The sequence below is a fragment of the Colias philodice genome, chromosome 10 (assembly GCF_061535455.1).
Source record: "Colias philodice isolate Cphi_HAF_F1 chromosome 10, ilColPhil1 Martin Lab GWU primary, whole genome shotgun sequence".
In the NCBI taxonomy this organism is placed as follows: Eukaryota; Metazoa; Arthropoda; class Insecta; order Lepidoptera; family Pieridae; genus Colias; species Colias philodice.
This window is the reverse complement of record NC_143095.1, coordinates 3101673-3120295: the sequence shown is the minus strand read 5'-3', so window position 1 is coordinate 3120295 and position 18623 is coordinate 3101673. Positions and strand designations below refer to the sequence as shown.

General features: G+C 32.5%; 1 protein-coding gene and 1 long non-coding RNA gene across 3 annotated transcripts in view; one reads left to right on the top strand and one right to left on the bottom strand.

Moving 5' to 3' along the window:
• Positions 1–12584, bottom strand: part of LOC149485087 (uncharacterized) — a 200850-nt gene extending 188266 nt beyond the window's left edge. Inside the window, exon 1 of the long non-coding RNA XR_016316177.1 lies at positions 12570–12584. This is a non-coding gene — a long non-coding RNA (uncharacterized LOC149485087). The remainder of the gene's footprint in view (positions 1–12569) is intronic.
• LOC149485086 (uncharacterized) overlaps positions 4110–18623 on the top strand; it is a 28044-nt gene continuing 13530 nt past the window's right edge. Inside the window, exon 1 of one of the 2 annotated variants that reach the window (XM_089699851.1) lies at positions 4110–4718. In XM_089699851.1, the coding sequence (XP_089555977.1) occupies positions 4157–4718 (562 nt within the window). In that variant the 5' untranslated portion in view covers positions 4110–4156. Of the gene's footprint in view, positions 4841–18623 lie in introns of both variants that reach the window. The other variant, XM_089699850.1, reaches the window with a different exon arrangement.

Here is an 18623-nt window from a genome sequence, read left to right as displayed (position 1 = left end):
ATTGTTATTTTAGTTTCAATATGGGATTTACATGATTGTAGAAAAACTTTGTAAACTTAATTTCGAAGATTTTAATTACATTTTTTAATAGTAAAAATAGTGTTTTATCATTAAAGTTAAATTTATATTTCATATTGAAATACCTTCATAGCTATCTAAACCTTCTTAGCTTCATCAGTAAAGGTAAGTTCTAAAGACTCGCGTAGGAAAATAATAATTGAAATTCTTAATTGCTTTTTAGCCTTTACCGGTATTGAAGTATTGTTTAAATTAACAACTTCATGTTACCTAGTGAAGAATATAGTAAGAAATACATTAATGAATTGAAGTGTTTTTTTTATTATAATTGTGGGTTTCGGGAAATCTGTATTTTGGTGAAAACTAAAAACTTATTCACTGTATTTTTATGGTGTAAAAATTCTTATAGTAATAAAACGGCCAAGCAATTAAGACTAAGTTTGTCAAGTTTTAGCTGGTAGAGTTAGAAGCTTGGCTCTACATTCGATTTGATAACATTTTACAGTGCAAGCTTTTTCAATTTTTGGCAACATATTACATGAAAATATTTGTCGGGAGATAGTATAGTTGAAGACGTTTTAATGTGTTTTAAATCTTAGTACTTTGTAGAATTTATAAATATTTAGGACTTATTTAGTTCCATCGAAATAATTTTAAAACTTTACAAGAGATTTTAAACGAGATTTAGATATTTTAATTACCTCATCCTGTAAAATGTTACAAATTATTATTAGAATTTTATTTTTAAATCACCAGGATCTTCCACGGCTTTTAATATAGCTTCGTTTAAAAAACTTCATCAAAGCTGACGTCGCTAAAAAACCATAGGCAAATGAATTTTTACCCCTCGAAATCTCAACAAAACCTACGTAAAGAACGTTAATACGATCGGGTTTGTGCTACAAAGGTTCTGCATTATTCATGTCTACTCACTTAATAAGTGTCGTCCAAACTAACTCTACCATGAATCTATCGCTATGTACTATCTATAGTGTGTATGTATACCAAGTCTATGCTATGACCTATTCATAGCATAGACTATACATATAGAATCTAGTGTATATGAATACTGAATAGTCTAGTAGATTTCCGCCCGCGGCTTCGTCCGCGTTTTCAAAGAATAACCGGCAAAGTTCCCGTTCCTGTGGGATTTTCGGAATAAAAAATAGCCTATGTCTTATTTTGCATGGGAAATCAACCCTTATATACGCTCTTATACATTTAATGCGTTTGGTTAGGGAGCCAGGTGCAAATTGGGTTCATTATTTCCTCTCAAGAGATAATTCGTCAGACGCATGAGAGTATAGTATTATAAAGCCTCGTGAACGTCAGCTGGCGCTCGGTTGGGGGGGTGCCTCCCACGCACATAGGAAAAAAAATACATTCATTCATTCATTTCCTCTCAGCTAAAAATTTGTCAAATTATAGCTAACCCAATATCTCAACGAAAAAAAATAGTCAGCTGGTTACAACATGGTGTATTATACGTCAGCTGGTGTCTCGAACATGAAAGTTAAATTTAAAGAAAAATTTATTTTCCGTTATTTTCTCTCAAACAAAAATTTACCTGATGATGCCTTATATGTAACTGTGGATAAATATATATGTCAGCTGGCTGAATCTTGGTGGAAAAACCGTCAGCTGATACGGGAGGCTACAACCGCTCTTCCCCCCAACCGAGCTCCAGCTGACGTTCACGAGGCTTCATAATACTATACTTTGATGCATTTTACTAATTACCGCTTGAGAGGAACTTGGTCATAAAATCTGCTGCTGGCTCCCGGACCAGTTGTCTACTGATCAGCTTATCCAGATAGATGAGAGTTTTTTACTTTTTATCACTGATCAAGGCCATTTGCATTTGCCATTTCTTACTGCTTAAGCTGTTTTTTTTATTTTGAAACCTGAAAATTTACATTTTGAAACCAATATTAGTATAATACTTGAGGTTAACTTTTTATTGGTATTTTAAAGTTCTAATAAACATTTGGGGTAATAGGAAGGCAGTTCATCAAAAAAATCGGCTGTAAAGCGTTAAAAAATTGCAACGCTGCACCGATATAATGTTTCTTCGTGAAAAATATTATACGAGTCGTAAGTCTTAACCTAGTTCTATTCTCATAGTTGTTTCTTAAATTATGTTGATTTTGTGAGTTAAAAATAAGTAATTTTATTAGTAATTAATATTGTATATAAGTTAAGATCCTATGAGCAGATATTGTTCGTACTGAAAATTTAGTTTTTATTATGTATTTTATAAATCGGTTGAGTTGTTTTTGAGATTATTCACAACGAGAGTAACAAACAAAAACAGTTTTACTCATGACCTTTAAAACAGATAAAAAATAAGAGAACCTAAGTAAAACAATATTACGATGAGCATAATATTTCATAGAAACCATAAACAACGTGTTATTTCTGTTCCATGTATTGATTAACTGTTTCATATATTTTCTCGTTGTTACTTTGGTATTTTGACGTCCATGATTGATATCCGTATTCAGACATCAATTAGTTATTATAATGATACGTCTAACTTACTGCTCTACCGATTGTTCCGCTCAAGGAGATCGGGTAACCTACTTGATATATGTTATTTTTAACTAGCTGTGCTCCGCGGTTTTACCCGCAGTGCTCCGGTCTTATTGGTCTTAGCCTTCCTCGATAAATGGGCTATCTAACACCGAAATAATTTTTCAAATCGGACCAGTAGATCCTGAGATTGGCGCGTTCAAACAAACTCTTCAGCTTTATAATATTAGTATAGATAGATATATTATTAGGAGTCAATAGTTAGACTATCAATGGAGATTTCTTACATTGCTTTACTTTGTTTTGGAAAAAAAATATCTGTTGATTTGAAAATACAAGAGGAGACAAATAGAGGGCTATTTTTATGCAAGAATACAAGTAGGTAATTGTACTACATATAATCTTCTGCGAAGTTAACCTCAATCGTGAATTGAGATTGGCTACTGTGGTAGATGTATTGTATTATTTCTACTGCGATATTACAGAGGAAATATTATTTTTTGATCTTTATTTTCGTTACCTTCTAAAATATTTTGTATGGTCAATGGTGATAAAAGACTAAAGTTTTTGATGATTGAGCTTTTTCGTGTTATACAGTTATTATATTTCACGTAATTTCACATTTAACATTTTTATATACATTGATACTTTGTGACCCATTTTAATTAATGAATATTTCGTGTTTGGACCAAATATACTTTAAGAAAACTTAGGATTCATTTTAAAGATTATTTTTTCGGTAGTAAATAGATTGAATAAATAAAGTTATTTAGATTCCAAGCGAAGCGTTTTAAATGTGTTCGATTTGTTACACCAACGTCTGTTCTATATTTTGGTGAAGTTTGTTAAAATAATTGCAAAATGTAAATATGGAAAAGGTACGTCAGTTTCTGCATTCTTAGGCCGTAAATAGATACAAGGTTGAGTCCACGATGCGTGATTTACCAGGCAAGCAGACTATAGGTGGGGTATAGAGAACGCGTAGCTCTACTAAGGTCTATTGAATAGTGTCGATGCTGTGGCCATACAACAACTTCTACACTATCTGTTTTGTTTCCCGCCTCCGAGACAATTTAACTTGACAACGCATATTTCAAAACAAAAGCCGCTCGCTCTATTTACCGTTGCGCTTCTACCAATGAGAACAATTGTTAATGTTTTTCTGTTTAAATCAAATCCATTAATGTGAAATGTAATATTTTAAAAATAAGTACCTACTTCAAACCCGGTTTATATTTTTGATATAATGTTTAGAAATTTACTTTAATGCCTTCATGGATTAAACTTAATTAAATTTTATCGACTCATTTTAATGTTTGTATTTGCTCTCAAACACAGTTTCTTTTAAATTAAGTTTAAACGCTGAAAATGTGTACTGAATAATTCGCTCGGACGTTATAGTTTAGCTCAAATACTCTCAGTTAGGTAAATATACAGTTTCGACAACATACATTGGAAATTACGTCTTCACATGTAGGATTATTTGTAAGCTTCTTTATGCTAACTTCAATTTGGGACGAGTGTAAACACGATTGCGCGGCGCGGTAAGACCACGCGGGGAGCCCTCGCGTCATTCGGGCGGGAGTTATCGCGAGCTACACCCGCCATGTCCGTGCGCGTAGAACACCGGGATCGGGATCGCGATCGCTTCTCGAGACATTCTTCCCGCGCTTCAGTCGACCTCGCGTTTCCCAGTGGATCATCACGGGACCACTCCTTCCGTTCCGTGCATTCGGGCCGCGTGCCCAGAGTCGCCAGCGATGACTTGATGGTGCCAGTGCGCACCCTTCGCTCTGCCTCGTGTCGTGCCGCTCCCGGGGCGCCCCATCGCTTACGAAGACACCACTCATCAGCTGCGGAATGCGACCGCACGCGCCGCTCTCGTCGACACACGCTGGAGCTGCCCAACAGCCGTGGCCCTAGCGTCCGCAGCCGGTCTCCGGAGCCGCCACCGCCGCAGCCTGTGGAGCCCGAGGTGCCAACCGAAGACGCGGGGAAGGAGGCTCGGAGACGGCGCGTGGTCACCGCCGTGGCGGCGTCCTTCTTCATGTTGGCGCTGGCGTCGGTGCTGGTGGTGGTGGTGACGCTGACGCACAGCTCTGTGCTCCGGGCACACAACCAAACAGCCAAGTACTACACGTTCTCCGTGCCGCCGCACCATCCTCTCAGTGAGCCCCGTTCATGTTGCCCCACCGTCGCCCCTCCCGCTTCGCATGCGACTGTCTCCGACCCCGAGATCCAGGGGCTGCGAACGTCATCACCAGGCGCCGACTGCCCGGCCATATTTTTGGTACTTATTAGTACGTTAATTACCTATGTAGAGTTTTCACTGACTTTTATTATTGTCCTATTTAATTTTATTGGACCGAAAAGTTCCGTTAACTCTGCTGGGCTTGATCTTCTTTCAACGTCTAAAGATGCACATATCGCACGTTCGCAACCCCCTTCTGCATGCTTAGATAAGTTAGATGTCATGTGTTGTTTATATTTTAATTATAATTTTCTATATTGATCTTACATATTTCTAAGTATAAGTTATATTACGAAAGCGTTAAATTCTCCGTACCAAAGTAATCCTTTAACCTTGATTACAGTAAATATTTAATGGATTATCCATCACCGTTGTGGGTTTAATATAATTAAAATGTGATGTTGATTATAAGAAAAACGTCTAGTCGAAAGTTTAATTATAAAAGCACCCTAATTAAAGCATCTTCTTTAATTAGTAACTTCCAATTTTATATTTATACTCGAGTTCTACTTTAGGGCGATCAAATTACTCGAGTAATTATATATTAAGTATACATAATGCTTTACAATTACAGCGTAAAATATAAAAAAATCGTGCTACTCGAGAAAATCTCGGTACTTTCGTTTTTATATTCCGCAAAAACATGTTATACAATTTTGCAAAATATTCCAGCAAATGTTTACCCTGACAATTAGAAAATGTGGAGTTAAAATCCTCCGTTTATTCAGTTTTCTTTTCATTAAAGTAGGTGTAGGTAATTGTGTAACGTGAAAGAATATGATACATAATTTAAAACAGTTTTCATAAATATAGTGTCGCAAAATGGGAGCAGATTCGTGTCTATATTATCAAATACATATTCAATAGCATTATAGCCTATGCTGATATCGAAGTTTCTATGGAAATATAGAAGGATATAAAACAATGAGCTTTTACTTCAATTTGTATTTTTTATATAATAGTAAGTAAATCACAACTAAAAGTTAAAGTACAATTATAACAAAACCTAAATAAATTTTGAGTAAATCACAAATTTGGACCGAAGTATTATATATTTTGGATAATTCGTGAGAGTATCAGTGAAACTTTTTGTCCCTAACGTATGGTTGGTAGTTGGTATTGCCAACCTGTTGCCAAAATCTTTAGAGATACACGTAAGCCTTTGACTCGGGTAATCGTTTTCAATCTTTATGATAAAAGCTAAACTTTTCAACATTTAGTACACAAAAAAAAATATCTGGATTATTTATAAAATTTATTTATTTTAAATACTATAGGACCTTTACCGATTGAGTCTATCTAAAGTATTGGCCGGATTCGTGACGGACCAAAAATAAATACAGATAGAATTATTTGACGCCATGTGATAAAAAAATAGATCATAGCAATATTTTTAATTTACATTTTATCATAATTTCCATTTTAATTGTTCTCATGTCTTTCATTTCACAGTAAAGTGGCTGTGACATTATAAAAGACGGACGTGATGAAGTTTTAAGAGCTCCTTTGTGCTATTTAGCAACGTAAAAATGAAAATCTTAGATATAATATACCTATACCTATACTATCATTGTTCGAAGTCACGGGACTTTCAATAACCAATGTACGCAGATCTTGGGCGATATCACTAAAAGAAGTATGTTTTGGAATTTCGATACACGAACTACTATTAAAAAATATCTATTCATACAAAATATATACTCGTGTATGTATTTGAATACTACCTAGGTTTAATTCATCTCTATGCATACAATATTCTATGACATAAGTACATGTACCTTTGTTTTTGTGTTAAATAAATAGGTCGGCGCTAAGCACTTAGCTAAGCATCGCACATTATTATCGAGGGTAACTATGGCACGTTTCATTTGGGTAAAAGTCGATAGTTACCGTGAAAAAGGGTTGTGAATCCTTGAACCTATGTTCAATAATTTCAACACCTAAAGGAATTGAAATTTTCAACGACAGTATGATGATGTCGATGTTGATGCTCGTCGAAAATTATCCGTTCTCATGATGTGCTGAAACTATTTCTATCGCGCATCCAATAACATAATTTCATTGTGAAAAGATACGTAACGTGTATTAATAGTCTATTTATTTTATTCTTGTGGTTATAAATCGTCAAACAGTCGCGGATGTGGTTTCGATTTTTGTTTACGTACCCTATAAACAATGACGTCAAACGATTCTTACTTTTTTCGATATGTGTTATTATTTTTAGACGTGTAAGTAAATTTCATCCGCGGTCTCTTAAATAGGGCACAATTTTAAATTCCATGGGGAGGTGATTAATATAAGTATCTCTTGCGCGTGTAATACTACATGAAGTAATGAAAAGTGAATACTGTGTTATGAATGTAGTAGGTGAACCATTGATTCAAATTTACAATCGCACAAACCCGTTTAAAAATAAGATAGGTAAAAGTTATGATATTTAAAGCTTTGTTATTGATGGAATAAAAATATAAATTTAGTATTTAATATATTTTTAATAAAGAATATTAAAATATTCAGAATCAAAAGAAAATAACCATCCACTTTTATAAAACGCGCAAAATTAAGGGAAAATTCCATGGAAAATTTTGTGATAACTTATCGAATTATTTTTAGGTATATTTTACTTAAGAAATAATTTCATGATGAAAACGATACGAACGGGTTGTGCTAAACATTCATTCTGAAAAAAAAGAATAAATTCTGAACCATTTAAATTCAATTAATTATTGGGATAATTTCCTCTAGCTGTTAATCTATTGGGCACAAAATTTGAAAAAACTCCGAAGTTATTTCTCTCGAGAACAATTAATAAAAATCCATTGCGTAAATGACAATACCAAATTAATTTGTTAAAAAGGAACTTTTTTGATAAATTTTCCTTAACTAGGAAATAGAAAAATTTAACCCATAAATTATTAAAGGTGTTAATAGAACCTTTTATCTTAAAAGTTAAAACAAAACTAAAATAATAATTCTTCTACGCAGTAAACTCAAGTCTGACGGTCACTTGACATTGAGAGGGATTTTCATCCATATCATGAACACCTTGTTACCTATTATATCGTTGCTTGATATTTTATTTACATATAAATTCATAAAAAGGGTAGGAATAGTTTAAAAATATAAAATTGTTCGTAACTGAGTATTACATATAAAAAGAATGCTAGATAATAGAAATTTTGATGCTTTTTATATTAGTAGGATAGAGCTAAGGCTCTATCATAGAGTAACATAAATACAATACAATACAAAACGACTACAATTTAATTAAAGTCGATAAACACAAATAATTTTACATATAAAACTAACAAACAGGATATTCTTTATTAGTATCAGAAGTAGGATATACTCTTATTGTTAAATTGAACCATCTAGTAAACATGGCACCCGAATTAAGTAGTATTGTATTAATCTACAAAATTTGGGAATATGCCAGAAAGTAACAGTATCGTTAAAATACAGAAAAGAAAAGTATAATAAATATATAATACCATCACTTCACGCTAGAGGAAGTTTCTCCTTTTCTCTGGGCCTTTTGTAATTTTGGGGTTAGATTATCCGGTCGCGGATGGATCCCAGATTTGATGTTTATTGCTCTGTGGTAATGTAAATTTTCTGTTGCCAAAAATGTAACTTGGAAACACTAGAGGCTGAGCAATGTGATTGTTGTTTTGATTTCAGGATCAAAAATTAGGAAATTTTTGCTTTCAGTAGTTTGCGAAAAGCTTAACAGATTATTTTATGTATAATATACAAGATAATATATTATTATATATTACATTCAAAGGTAAAATATAACATTTCCTGTTACACACAAACTTCATTCTTCTTATTCACCTCTACCGAGTTTATTCTATGCTAGGATCTGTTTGTTACCTGTCTTATCAAAATGAGTATAGCCACCTTGTGTAGCGCATTCCTCCGGATTAATATGCCTTAAATAAACTTATATAACACATCGATTTCTGTACTGAACCTTTTGAAACACGAACAATAATAATATTCCATTCGTTTCAAAATATCAAGTACAATATCATTGTTATTTTGAATAAGCTTTTTAATCAATAAGGCGCTTGGGAAGCAGTCGAAAATTAATGTACGTGGAATGGTTCTTTCAATATCGAAAAAATGGTTTTGCCTGCGGCGTGGCTTATATTACGTAGCTTTTCAGGGAAATTTTGGAATTTCTTTAAACGACTGGATTCAGGTATGCTTTATATTATAGTCCTAGTCCTACCTGTCTCTTTTTCGGTATACCTGCTCTCCCGGCAGACGCTGTATGGACCTATTGCCCCTTTTCGTGATTTATCTCCATAAAGACCCTTCCTTGTGCGTTAACAAAAACGTAAACTAAAAAATTACCCGAATTGGTCGAGCCGTTTTCGAGTTTTACGTTTAGCAACACATTTTGCAATTATTGATAATAAGTCCGCTCACTGTAGTATTTAAAGTATGAAAATGTAAGTCAAGACGCACTCAACATGAAAGTACGTTTTAGTCAAATGTTTTTGAGTTCAAGTTTACGGTGTACCTTTAGTTTTAAATGCCACTAGACTTATCCCATTGCCAGATTCAGCCACTTTAAAATAATTGTGGGTATTTTACTTGTTTATTTTGGTGATGTTTTCATCGTTTTTTTAACTTGGAATTAACCTATCCAAAAATATTGTCTTGTTACGTAATAATAAAAGCCTACCTTAGCTCTGAAAAGAAAATAAAACATACATTTAGATTATCTTACGTAAAACAAGATTTAAAAGGGTACGAGCATAAATAACTTCCTAAACATATTTGTAGAAGGTATTTATTTTATAGCAGTACTTCATGTTTATCGATTTTATTGCCCCGTAACTTCGCTTATACGAATATTTTAAAAATACTTTTACATACTTTTAAAGTCTTATAACTGAGAGATAGAGCATATCAATGATAAGAGAGAGAAAAAGTGTAAACAAACTATAGTGACAACTAACCGGTGTCAACTACAGTCACATATATAACAACTGTGTCTATAATAACCACTATTTGTGAACGAGCTTTATATTTCATTAAGAAACAGATTCGCCATAAGATTTCAAGTAAACACCTTCGTAAAACTTCAAAATCATTTAAAATGCTTTTAACTGTATTCACGAGGAAAAATTTCTTCCCTACTTTACGTATTGAACTGCTTTAACTAATAACGTTTGCCTTTCACTTACCAAATTTAACCTCTCCTTTAATTTAGCCTCGGGTAACTTTTGGGTAAGAATGTGCTTATTACAAACAAAACATTACATCTAAACATCGATACAAGCTATATAAGCTTTATATAACTGATTAAGTTCAAAGTATTACGTATGAAGCCACTCAATATCAAAAATATGAATTTATAAGGAGCTTTCAATTACAGGAAGTTATTGGAATAGATTATTCTTGAAACGAATTTGAAATGAATCATTTATTCCTAATAATACCTCAATCCTCATATAGAATATCGTATAATTGTGTAAGACCCTACCTAATTAATAAGCTTATCGAAGGTTTTATGAATTCAAATTCAATAAAAAGATGAAAATGCTTTTGTTCAATTCAATTGACTACCACATTTATGTAAGCTGTATGGACTGTTGGGGATATTTATAAAATCACAAGAATACCTTCAGATCTCGATATGAATTGATTGGTAGGATATTTCTATTAAATTTTTAATTCATACCTACTAAGCCAGGTACTTATTGTATCGTCTGAATTGGTTTAATAAGCAATAACACCACCGTGGATAGTACGAAAGTTTAATCGTACTTCGTTTACATTGTTCATAAATTCTCACGAATATGAACGAAGCGATTTAAAAAAGAAAAAATATCCATTTGTGAACGCTCGCTAGGTAAAGCCCAACTAATGGAAGATTCACAGTGAACTGTTCCAATGATTTAATGGACGACAAATGTAAATAAAAGCAGCTTTTCTCTTTGTTTTGAAAGATATATTCACAACTTATTGTTATTTGTACGCACGCTAAATGGCAATATACGACATTAATCATGACACATTTGATATGGTTTAATTATAGTGCTTTGATCGCGACTAATAAATCTAATACCAAATAGAACATATTGAATTATATAAGTTTAGGACTAGTCTGCGGTATTGTTAATATCTCTCAAATCTATGACCATAATATTATACTCCAAATGTAGTCTACGAATACTTATTTTTTACCCTTATCGGGATTGAGCAAGCAGTCGTCACCTCTAACAATATATGGAATACATTTGTTGTAATGTAATGCCGTAAATTTCAGATGACATGTAATACGAAGAAGAAGAAAGCTTTAAAAATTATACCCTTTTGCGGTGTCTCGTGATGTATGACTGTTATTTGCTCACGTTGCAGTTGTTTTATTGTGCACGTAAATTAATTTCTACGTCCTAGAAAACTGTAAAATATGAGAGTCTATTTAATTATTATATTACTACTTCTGGCCCGTTTCGTAATTAATAAACCTATAATATAAATTAATTGATTTCTCCGCAATAAAACTAAATATATAATCCCTAACTAAGTGTCAATATGAAAAATTAAACATTTTCTAAACAATAATCATAATAATGGCTTTCCTGTATAGCATCTGTATTCAATCTGATTCTTCATTTATATTGTAGAAAGTCTCGAGTAAATCCATTAAAGGCAATAAAAAGTTTCAAATGAACTTTCACCCCCATTTCATTCCTTTAGGGGATGAATTTCCATATAGAATTTACTTACTACGTACAAGAAACTTCTGGCGTAGAAGCTCACCGTTTTCTGCTGTGCGATTTCAAACCGTTCACAGATCTTACTTACTTTAAATATATTTATATCAGTATCTAAGCAGGCATATAACCTCTAGGTAAAGAACAGGTACACATTGCTTTGCGAGATGGTTTTGGTTGAAGACTTAATAAAAGTATTTTTTGTTACCAACTGTTGCGTTCTTTACAAGAGAAATTTTAAACTCTCGAGCATTTCGAATTCTCAAAGAGACTGACATTTTCGCCCTAAGGAAATACTTTAGTTTGAAATTATTCGTTGTATTTATCCCTCTTTCTCTCCAATATTAAAGATGATGATAAATTACAAAAAGTGAAAGAAGAAAAATCAGCGGTATAATAATTTATATAGAAGTTAGTTTTGTTGATTATAATGTTTTAATCATCTGCTATCTGCTTCAAAATTGTGCATAAAATTTCTGAAAATACGCTAGAAACCTGTATACACTACTTTTGTTTATATTTCTTTTTATTTGCGACTATCGAGTATATTTTGGAACCATAAAACGTTTCATAGAATGAATAGATTATTTATCCTATGAAACTTTTTATGGATGGATATGAATGTCACCGTAAATTCTAGTTTATTTAACTATTAAGTTTATTTCAACGAAGTAGTAGATGTAATTTTATATATCCTTCATAGGTGTTCCATCTCTGTGAAAATAAATATAAGATACTAATTTTTAAAATAGTTTCGTTTTTTTTATATATGGGAATAAAATGGTACACACAATGTACCACAATTATTATAATTTTGCTTTAAATATGATTAAAATTAAAAATGTTATGCTAATATGCTATGAGAAATGGTTCGTAATGAAAAACAAAGATTTCAACTAAATATGAAAACAACTTTCATACTCTTATTCCAATTATTAGCTTAATATTCGTCAAATAGACATCGGCCATCGTATCACAATTTATTGTAATAAACATCTGCAACAGATCCTAATATGTATACAAATACCGACCTTCAAACAACATCAGCTATTAATATTAATGTGTCTATCGGCTGTGGTTGTGACTACAAAAAGAGCGTAGATTTATTATAATATACAGTGGGTTTGTATGAACTTGAAAGAGACGCTTTATTTATGTGATATGCATGACTGATGTTTTCCACATGATCGCCGCTAATGTTTCCAAGATGCAGGGCGACGTGTCAGGGCTCCAGCAGGGTCAATAGGACACACCCGTTTGACGTCATTCTTCATGTCATGTCAAACTATTTGTATTGTCTGCTGTGTTATGATAGTATCATGTGAATTTAATATTACTTTTTTGTATACGGCTTGCTTTCCGCTTTATTGGTTACATGGAAAGTATTGGCTTTGAAAAATGAGATAATACGATCGATGCAGGTTGATGTATTTCGGTAGATAATATTTTGGAAATTTAAAAAACTATAAAAATATTTAAAAACAGATGACGGTTTATTTAATTACTTAAATCATTGAGGAAAAATTCGTTGAACAGAAATCACGCACAGTTTCACTGTGTAATGAACACGCACGAACGCTTGCGCCTCAGAGTATTTTTAAAGTCGTACATACTAGGTATGTATATTGAATACATAGTAGGTACGACATACTATAAATATATGGCAATCATATTATAAATTGTGTCCCTGTTTCTCTATATGCGCAATCTTTACTTCCCATTTTAGATTGCATTTAATATGCACTTATTAATTAATTAACGAAATCCAACCCAATCGTAATCGCCATATGGGTTCATCAGGCGACTATCCCAAATAACTGACGCGATAAATTATGAAACTATGTACGTTAATAACTGAAAAATGAGCGTAAAGGAAATAAACAATCAAGTACGTCGCATAGTTCTACGAATCCATTTTTGACTGAGGAAAATCGATGTTTGGAATGTGATCAGAATGTATATTGCTCCATTTGTGGATCAAAGTAATTCTTCTGTGTTTCACTATTCCCTGATGGAGAAATACATTACGATACAATGTTCTAAAAAATCTGACAATTTCGTGTGTTCGCTGACTATATGTCGTCATTTAAATTGACTCGATGTTCAGCCTTGCGATGGAGTTACGATGAAACGAAGTATGTATTATATGCTGAGTGACATCCCTCTTGACGCACTCTGTATAAAACTTCCACGAATCAAGCGTGAAATTAAAAAAGTTCCATTTTTCAAGTGTCTAAGCACGCTAGGATGACTACTTCAGACGATGTTTTTTTAGTGATTGAAAAGTAGCTTTATTTCTCATGAAGTTAATGAAAATAGGTTACAAAAACTAATAACTATAACAAAGAAAAAGCAATTATTGACCATAAAAGTTTCCTTAAATTGTATATGTATAAGAACATTATTATAAATATGAATTTCTTCATTTCGCCTATTTATGAATTACTTTCTTAGTTCGCCTTCGCCTCGTGGTTCGTGCCTATCGATAATCTTGTCTTTAAACATATCGGTTGATTTTAGAAGTGCTATTGGTTGATTTTAAAAACAATTCAAGAATATCTTAACTTACTACTTTACTACTTAATTATGTCAACTAACATCTTTACTATTCATTTTTATATTCTAGATAGCTTATTTTCCACCTTTAGTTATAAATTCATCTATTATCTCACAAAACCTTTATTGATACTTGAAAACGTACAAAAACAATTAAATTATTATGAATTCAATTCAATTTTCTAGTTAACGTAATTATTTAACTCGGAAACAATGCTACAGCAACCTATTGTCTCACAATGAGCGGATCGTCCGTGGTTTATGCTTTGTATAAAGCTCATATAAACTTTACAACAAAATAAAAAAATAATGTATAAATCTTAACCACTGCTCTGTAATTTATTAACGGACTTCCAATGAAGAACATCGTTTACATAAGTTACAAATTACGTAATTGAACCAACATTTTTGTATTAAAAAAAACAATATTCAATGATAATATATCACTCTTATCACTAATATAAGTACCTAAATTACTGCGTAGTCTCTATAATTTTTGTTGAATGTCAAAATCAAAATTAGTCAGTTAGTTACTACAGAGTTAATAAAACCAATAAGTAACACCAATCTTAATTACATTTACCTAAATTATGATTTAAATATTCCCCAAAGAGACTTTGACGTTGTAAAATTAAAGTTGAAATTTATAAGGCTATAGTTGCTATGGGTTTCTATAAAACCTTTCCGATCACTTTAGGTTTTCTAAATGTTTCACGCATTTTATTATATATTTATTAGTTATCAATTCTCTATTTATAATTTTTAGATTAACCTTTAGTCATTAACATTTAACAGATCGACGTTTTTGTTTAGATCAATTATTAACCATATAGACCGGGAGATACTGACACAAAATTTCGAGTCATTTGTAACAGGATGGCGGTTCTACAGGGGTCTTAGTACGCAATGACAAAAAGAAAAACGATGGCGTGAACGCTGGTACCGGCGGCTTAGTCGCGTGGGCGTTAGTCGAACTCGTCGGAAAATAGCTAAAGTCAAACGATTTGTAACAGTATGGCACTTATTTTTCCTGTAAGTTTGAGGATCAACAAATATAAATACAAAATTTCAAAGATCTATGTGTTGGAAATCTTCACTTATATAAATTAATAATAAATTAAGTTTTCAAGTATGACAGCACTTTTTCCTCCTACTAGAAGTATGGCAAATATAATAATGGTCACATTTTATCAAATACTCTCCAAAAATCCAAATGCAATACTGGTACAAAAAGTTTGGCGAAATAAAAATTTTTTGCAGATTTTCGGCGGTATGGCGACCATTTGGAATCGTCCGAAAAGTATGGCATGGCGATTTTCGTAAATGGCTGCACGACGATAGTTACCTGTGCAAAAGTTAGCCTGGTACAAATGGTTGAATGATTGTTTTATTTAAATCAACACATTCGCATCGGTATGGCGGGCTGTAAGTCACACCGGAAAAGTATGGCATGACACTACCGCCTACTACTTTTTTATGGGCTATCGGTAAATTCTAAAATTTTTGTGTTACAAATCGTTTGACTTTCGCTATTTTTCCGACGAGTTCGACAAACGCCCACGCGACTAAGCCACCGGTACCAGCGTTCACACCATCATTTTTCTTTTTGTCATTGCGTACTAAGACCCCTGTAGAACCGCCATCCTTGTTACAAATGACTCGAAATTTTGTGTCAGTATCTCCCGGTCTAATAGGCAATAATAAATTACTGTAACTTAATTAAAAATACAAAGGTTAAAAATCCAATGTTGAAGTTCTGAAACATTTTTATAATCTTAATTCCTACACGTCTATAAAGAACACCAATGATGTCATAAATTGCGATAAATCTGATAAACAAAAATAACCAAATGTACATGGAATGCAATGTGGTATTAAATTGAATAGCATTTATTTTAATGTTTCAAAAGGAGCGGTAATAAAACATCTCTTATTTAATCTGTTTAAATTTAAATCCTTTTTAAGTAGACCTTACAATTATTAATATCAAAAACAAATGTTATCTCTTAAAGCCAAATGGAATACGGTAAAAATAGCGGAAAAAAGAGAGTAGCGAGACAGGCCGACTATAATTATTATTGGAAATGCTTTTATTGTTTCTTTTACAGAAATTCCTGTAGCTATTCTTTCTCATTTTGGTTTTTACGTTTTTATAGTGACAATAGATAGTTAATTATTGTCATTTTGTGGACATTAGTAATTTTGGACAAAGTTAATTTTGTAATTTTCATCCAACAACGAAGCTCTTATGAAGAAATAATAAAGTTTGAACTCGATTGGGACGTGAAAGCCATGAACAACGGTCCATTAGTTCGGAACTTGCTACTTCACGTGTTAAATGTTTCCAATATTGATCTTTAGCCTTTGCATATGCTCTTCTTCATATTAAATAGACATTATTTTTTTAACAAAATGATAACATTTAACGTAACATTTTGCGCATATAGGGTATAGTTTCCACTACAGCACCCTCAACTGAGAATAATTGTTATAATGACAAGAAACGTAGCGACGGAGATGACTTTATTTATAACGCGTATAAAGAGTTATAATATGTTAAATTCAAATAAGTTCATCTTCATAGTGCGACTTGTGTGCTAAAAGAAAACGCGCTCTATCAATTTCAGTACCTACCTGTGATTTCAAAGTAACTACCTTCTTCTAAAAATGTTAGTTACAAACCTAATTTAAGTATTAATAATGATACTTTTTTCACTGTCACTTGTCACTTTCACTAGAGGGACAGGTGGTTATAAATTATAAATTAGGTTTCTTTATCACAATTCCCACAGGACCAAGATTTGGAAAATCCCACGAACAAAACCGCAAGCAAGCATACATTGTATTTTATAATACAGGTTATCTACAAAGCGTGCTCAGACTATGAAAAATTCCTATCCACTGTGAAAAATTCAGTGTTCAGATCAGAACAATATTTCTTTGAAATACGAGTACAGTGCACGCTATTACTTATATTGCAAAATAAATTAATGTCAGAACGATAACACATACCTATAGTGCTTATTTTCGAGCGGAAAATAGAGCCTCACAATCTTTGCTTATGATAATAAAATACTGAATATTAAAAAAAAATATTAGATATAAAGTATCTTCTGTGCTAATCCAAACTATAATCTATCTTTTATGGTCAGTTATAAGAATGCTGATGATTTAACACCGACATTTACACTATACACGAACGACATTTCAACGACTATTTAAACATTTGAATTGATATTTATTTGCCAACAAAAGTTGTAAATAATCCTTCCGTCTTATACTTTTATATGTAAAAAATCGGTCTGTAGAAAACATGTTATAATTCTTATTCAGCACAACATTGAAATGCAACCGCCTGGCTTTCTAGAAAGTTATGCAAGTCGCGGTTATTAAAGAGTGTAATTGAGGCACGATTAGTGCCAAGAATCCTGAGAATAACTTATAAAGGCTGCCGGTTTGAAAGTTACACCACTCCGTGATAGTCAACAAGTCCCGAGAATAGTTGAAAAGCCGCAACTAAAGCTTTTAGAGGTTTCTTTTAATAGTATAAATTAAAAGTATCACTTTCTCGTGTAAACCTTTAGTATAGTGGACAAGTTTATTTCAAAGTTTAACAAATGTGCGTATTAAAAAACGTGTCCAACATTCTAAGCCCCTTACAAAGTAGGTACCTACTTATCAATCGATGACTGTCCAATAACTTCAGAGAGTACCAAAGTCTTATTGATACACTAGATACAATGATATATATATGACAATAAGAAGATACTTATATCTTTTAAGCATTTAGATACGACCTTGGCTTGAATTTCTCTCTGCATTGTAAAATTTATTTTTGTATACTTACACGCTAATTAATGTCTTTTCGCTAAACCGTTAAATCTTTTACAGCACAAATATAAATCGCTTTAACATTGTTTACATAAAATACAGTCAATGAATGTTACACTAAGACATTCATTGATTGCATTTTCCTGGAAAGTAGAGCAACAATTCACATAGCCTCCTATTTCCAAGTTATTTTACAGTTCCAAGGTCACGTTGGCGTTTTTAGCCAGTAAATGGAAAATTTGGGGCCGACAGAGGAGGAAAATATGACTTTCTGATGCTAACAATACTATTCATATCTATAATTATGATCTTCTTCAACAAAAGAGTTATATTTATGAACTGTCACCTCCTTAAGATTAAATTTAGAAATGTTGAGAGTTGAGAGCAATGTTTACTAGTTCAAAACTGGAAATTTTGAGTTGACAGATCTCAAAACGAGGTTTACAAAAATTCCCTTTTAGCTTATGTCCCCGACTACTCTCGTTTCAATAAAGATTTATGAAAAAACAGTGATTTATAATGAAGATAGAAATGGTGCTATAGTATTCTCTCAACGTTAAGTTACAGTAGGTATATGATAGTATTTCTTACCGCATGGAAATGCACCAGGAGCTCTTCTAAAGCTTATGCTACGGAAATCCGTAAATCTGCACAGTATTGCATTCTTGACGAGGCCTTATTGGCTTTTTATACATAGG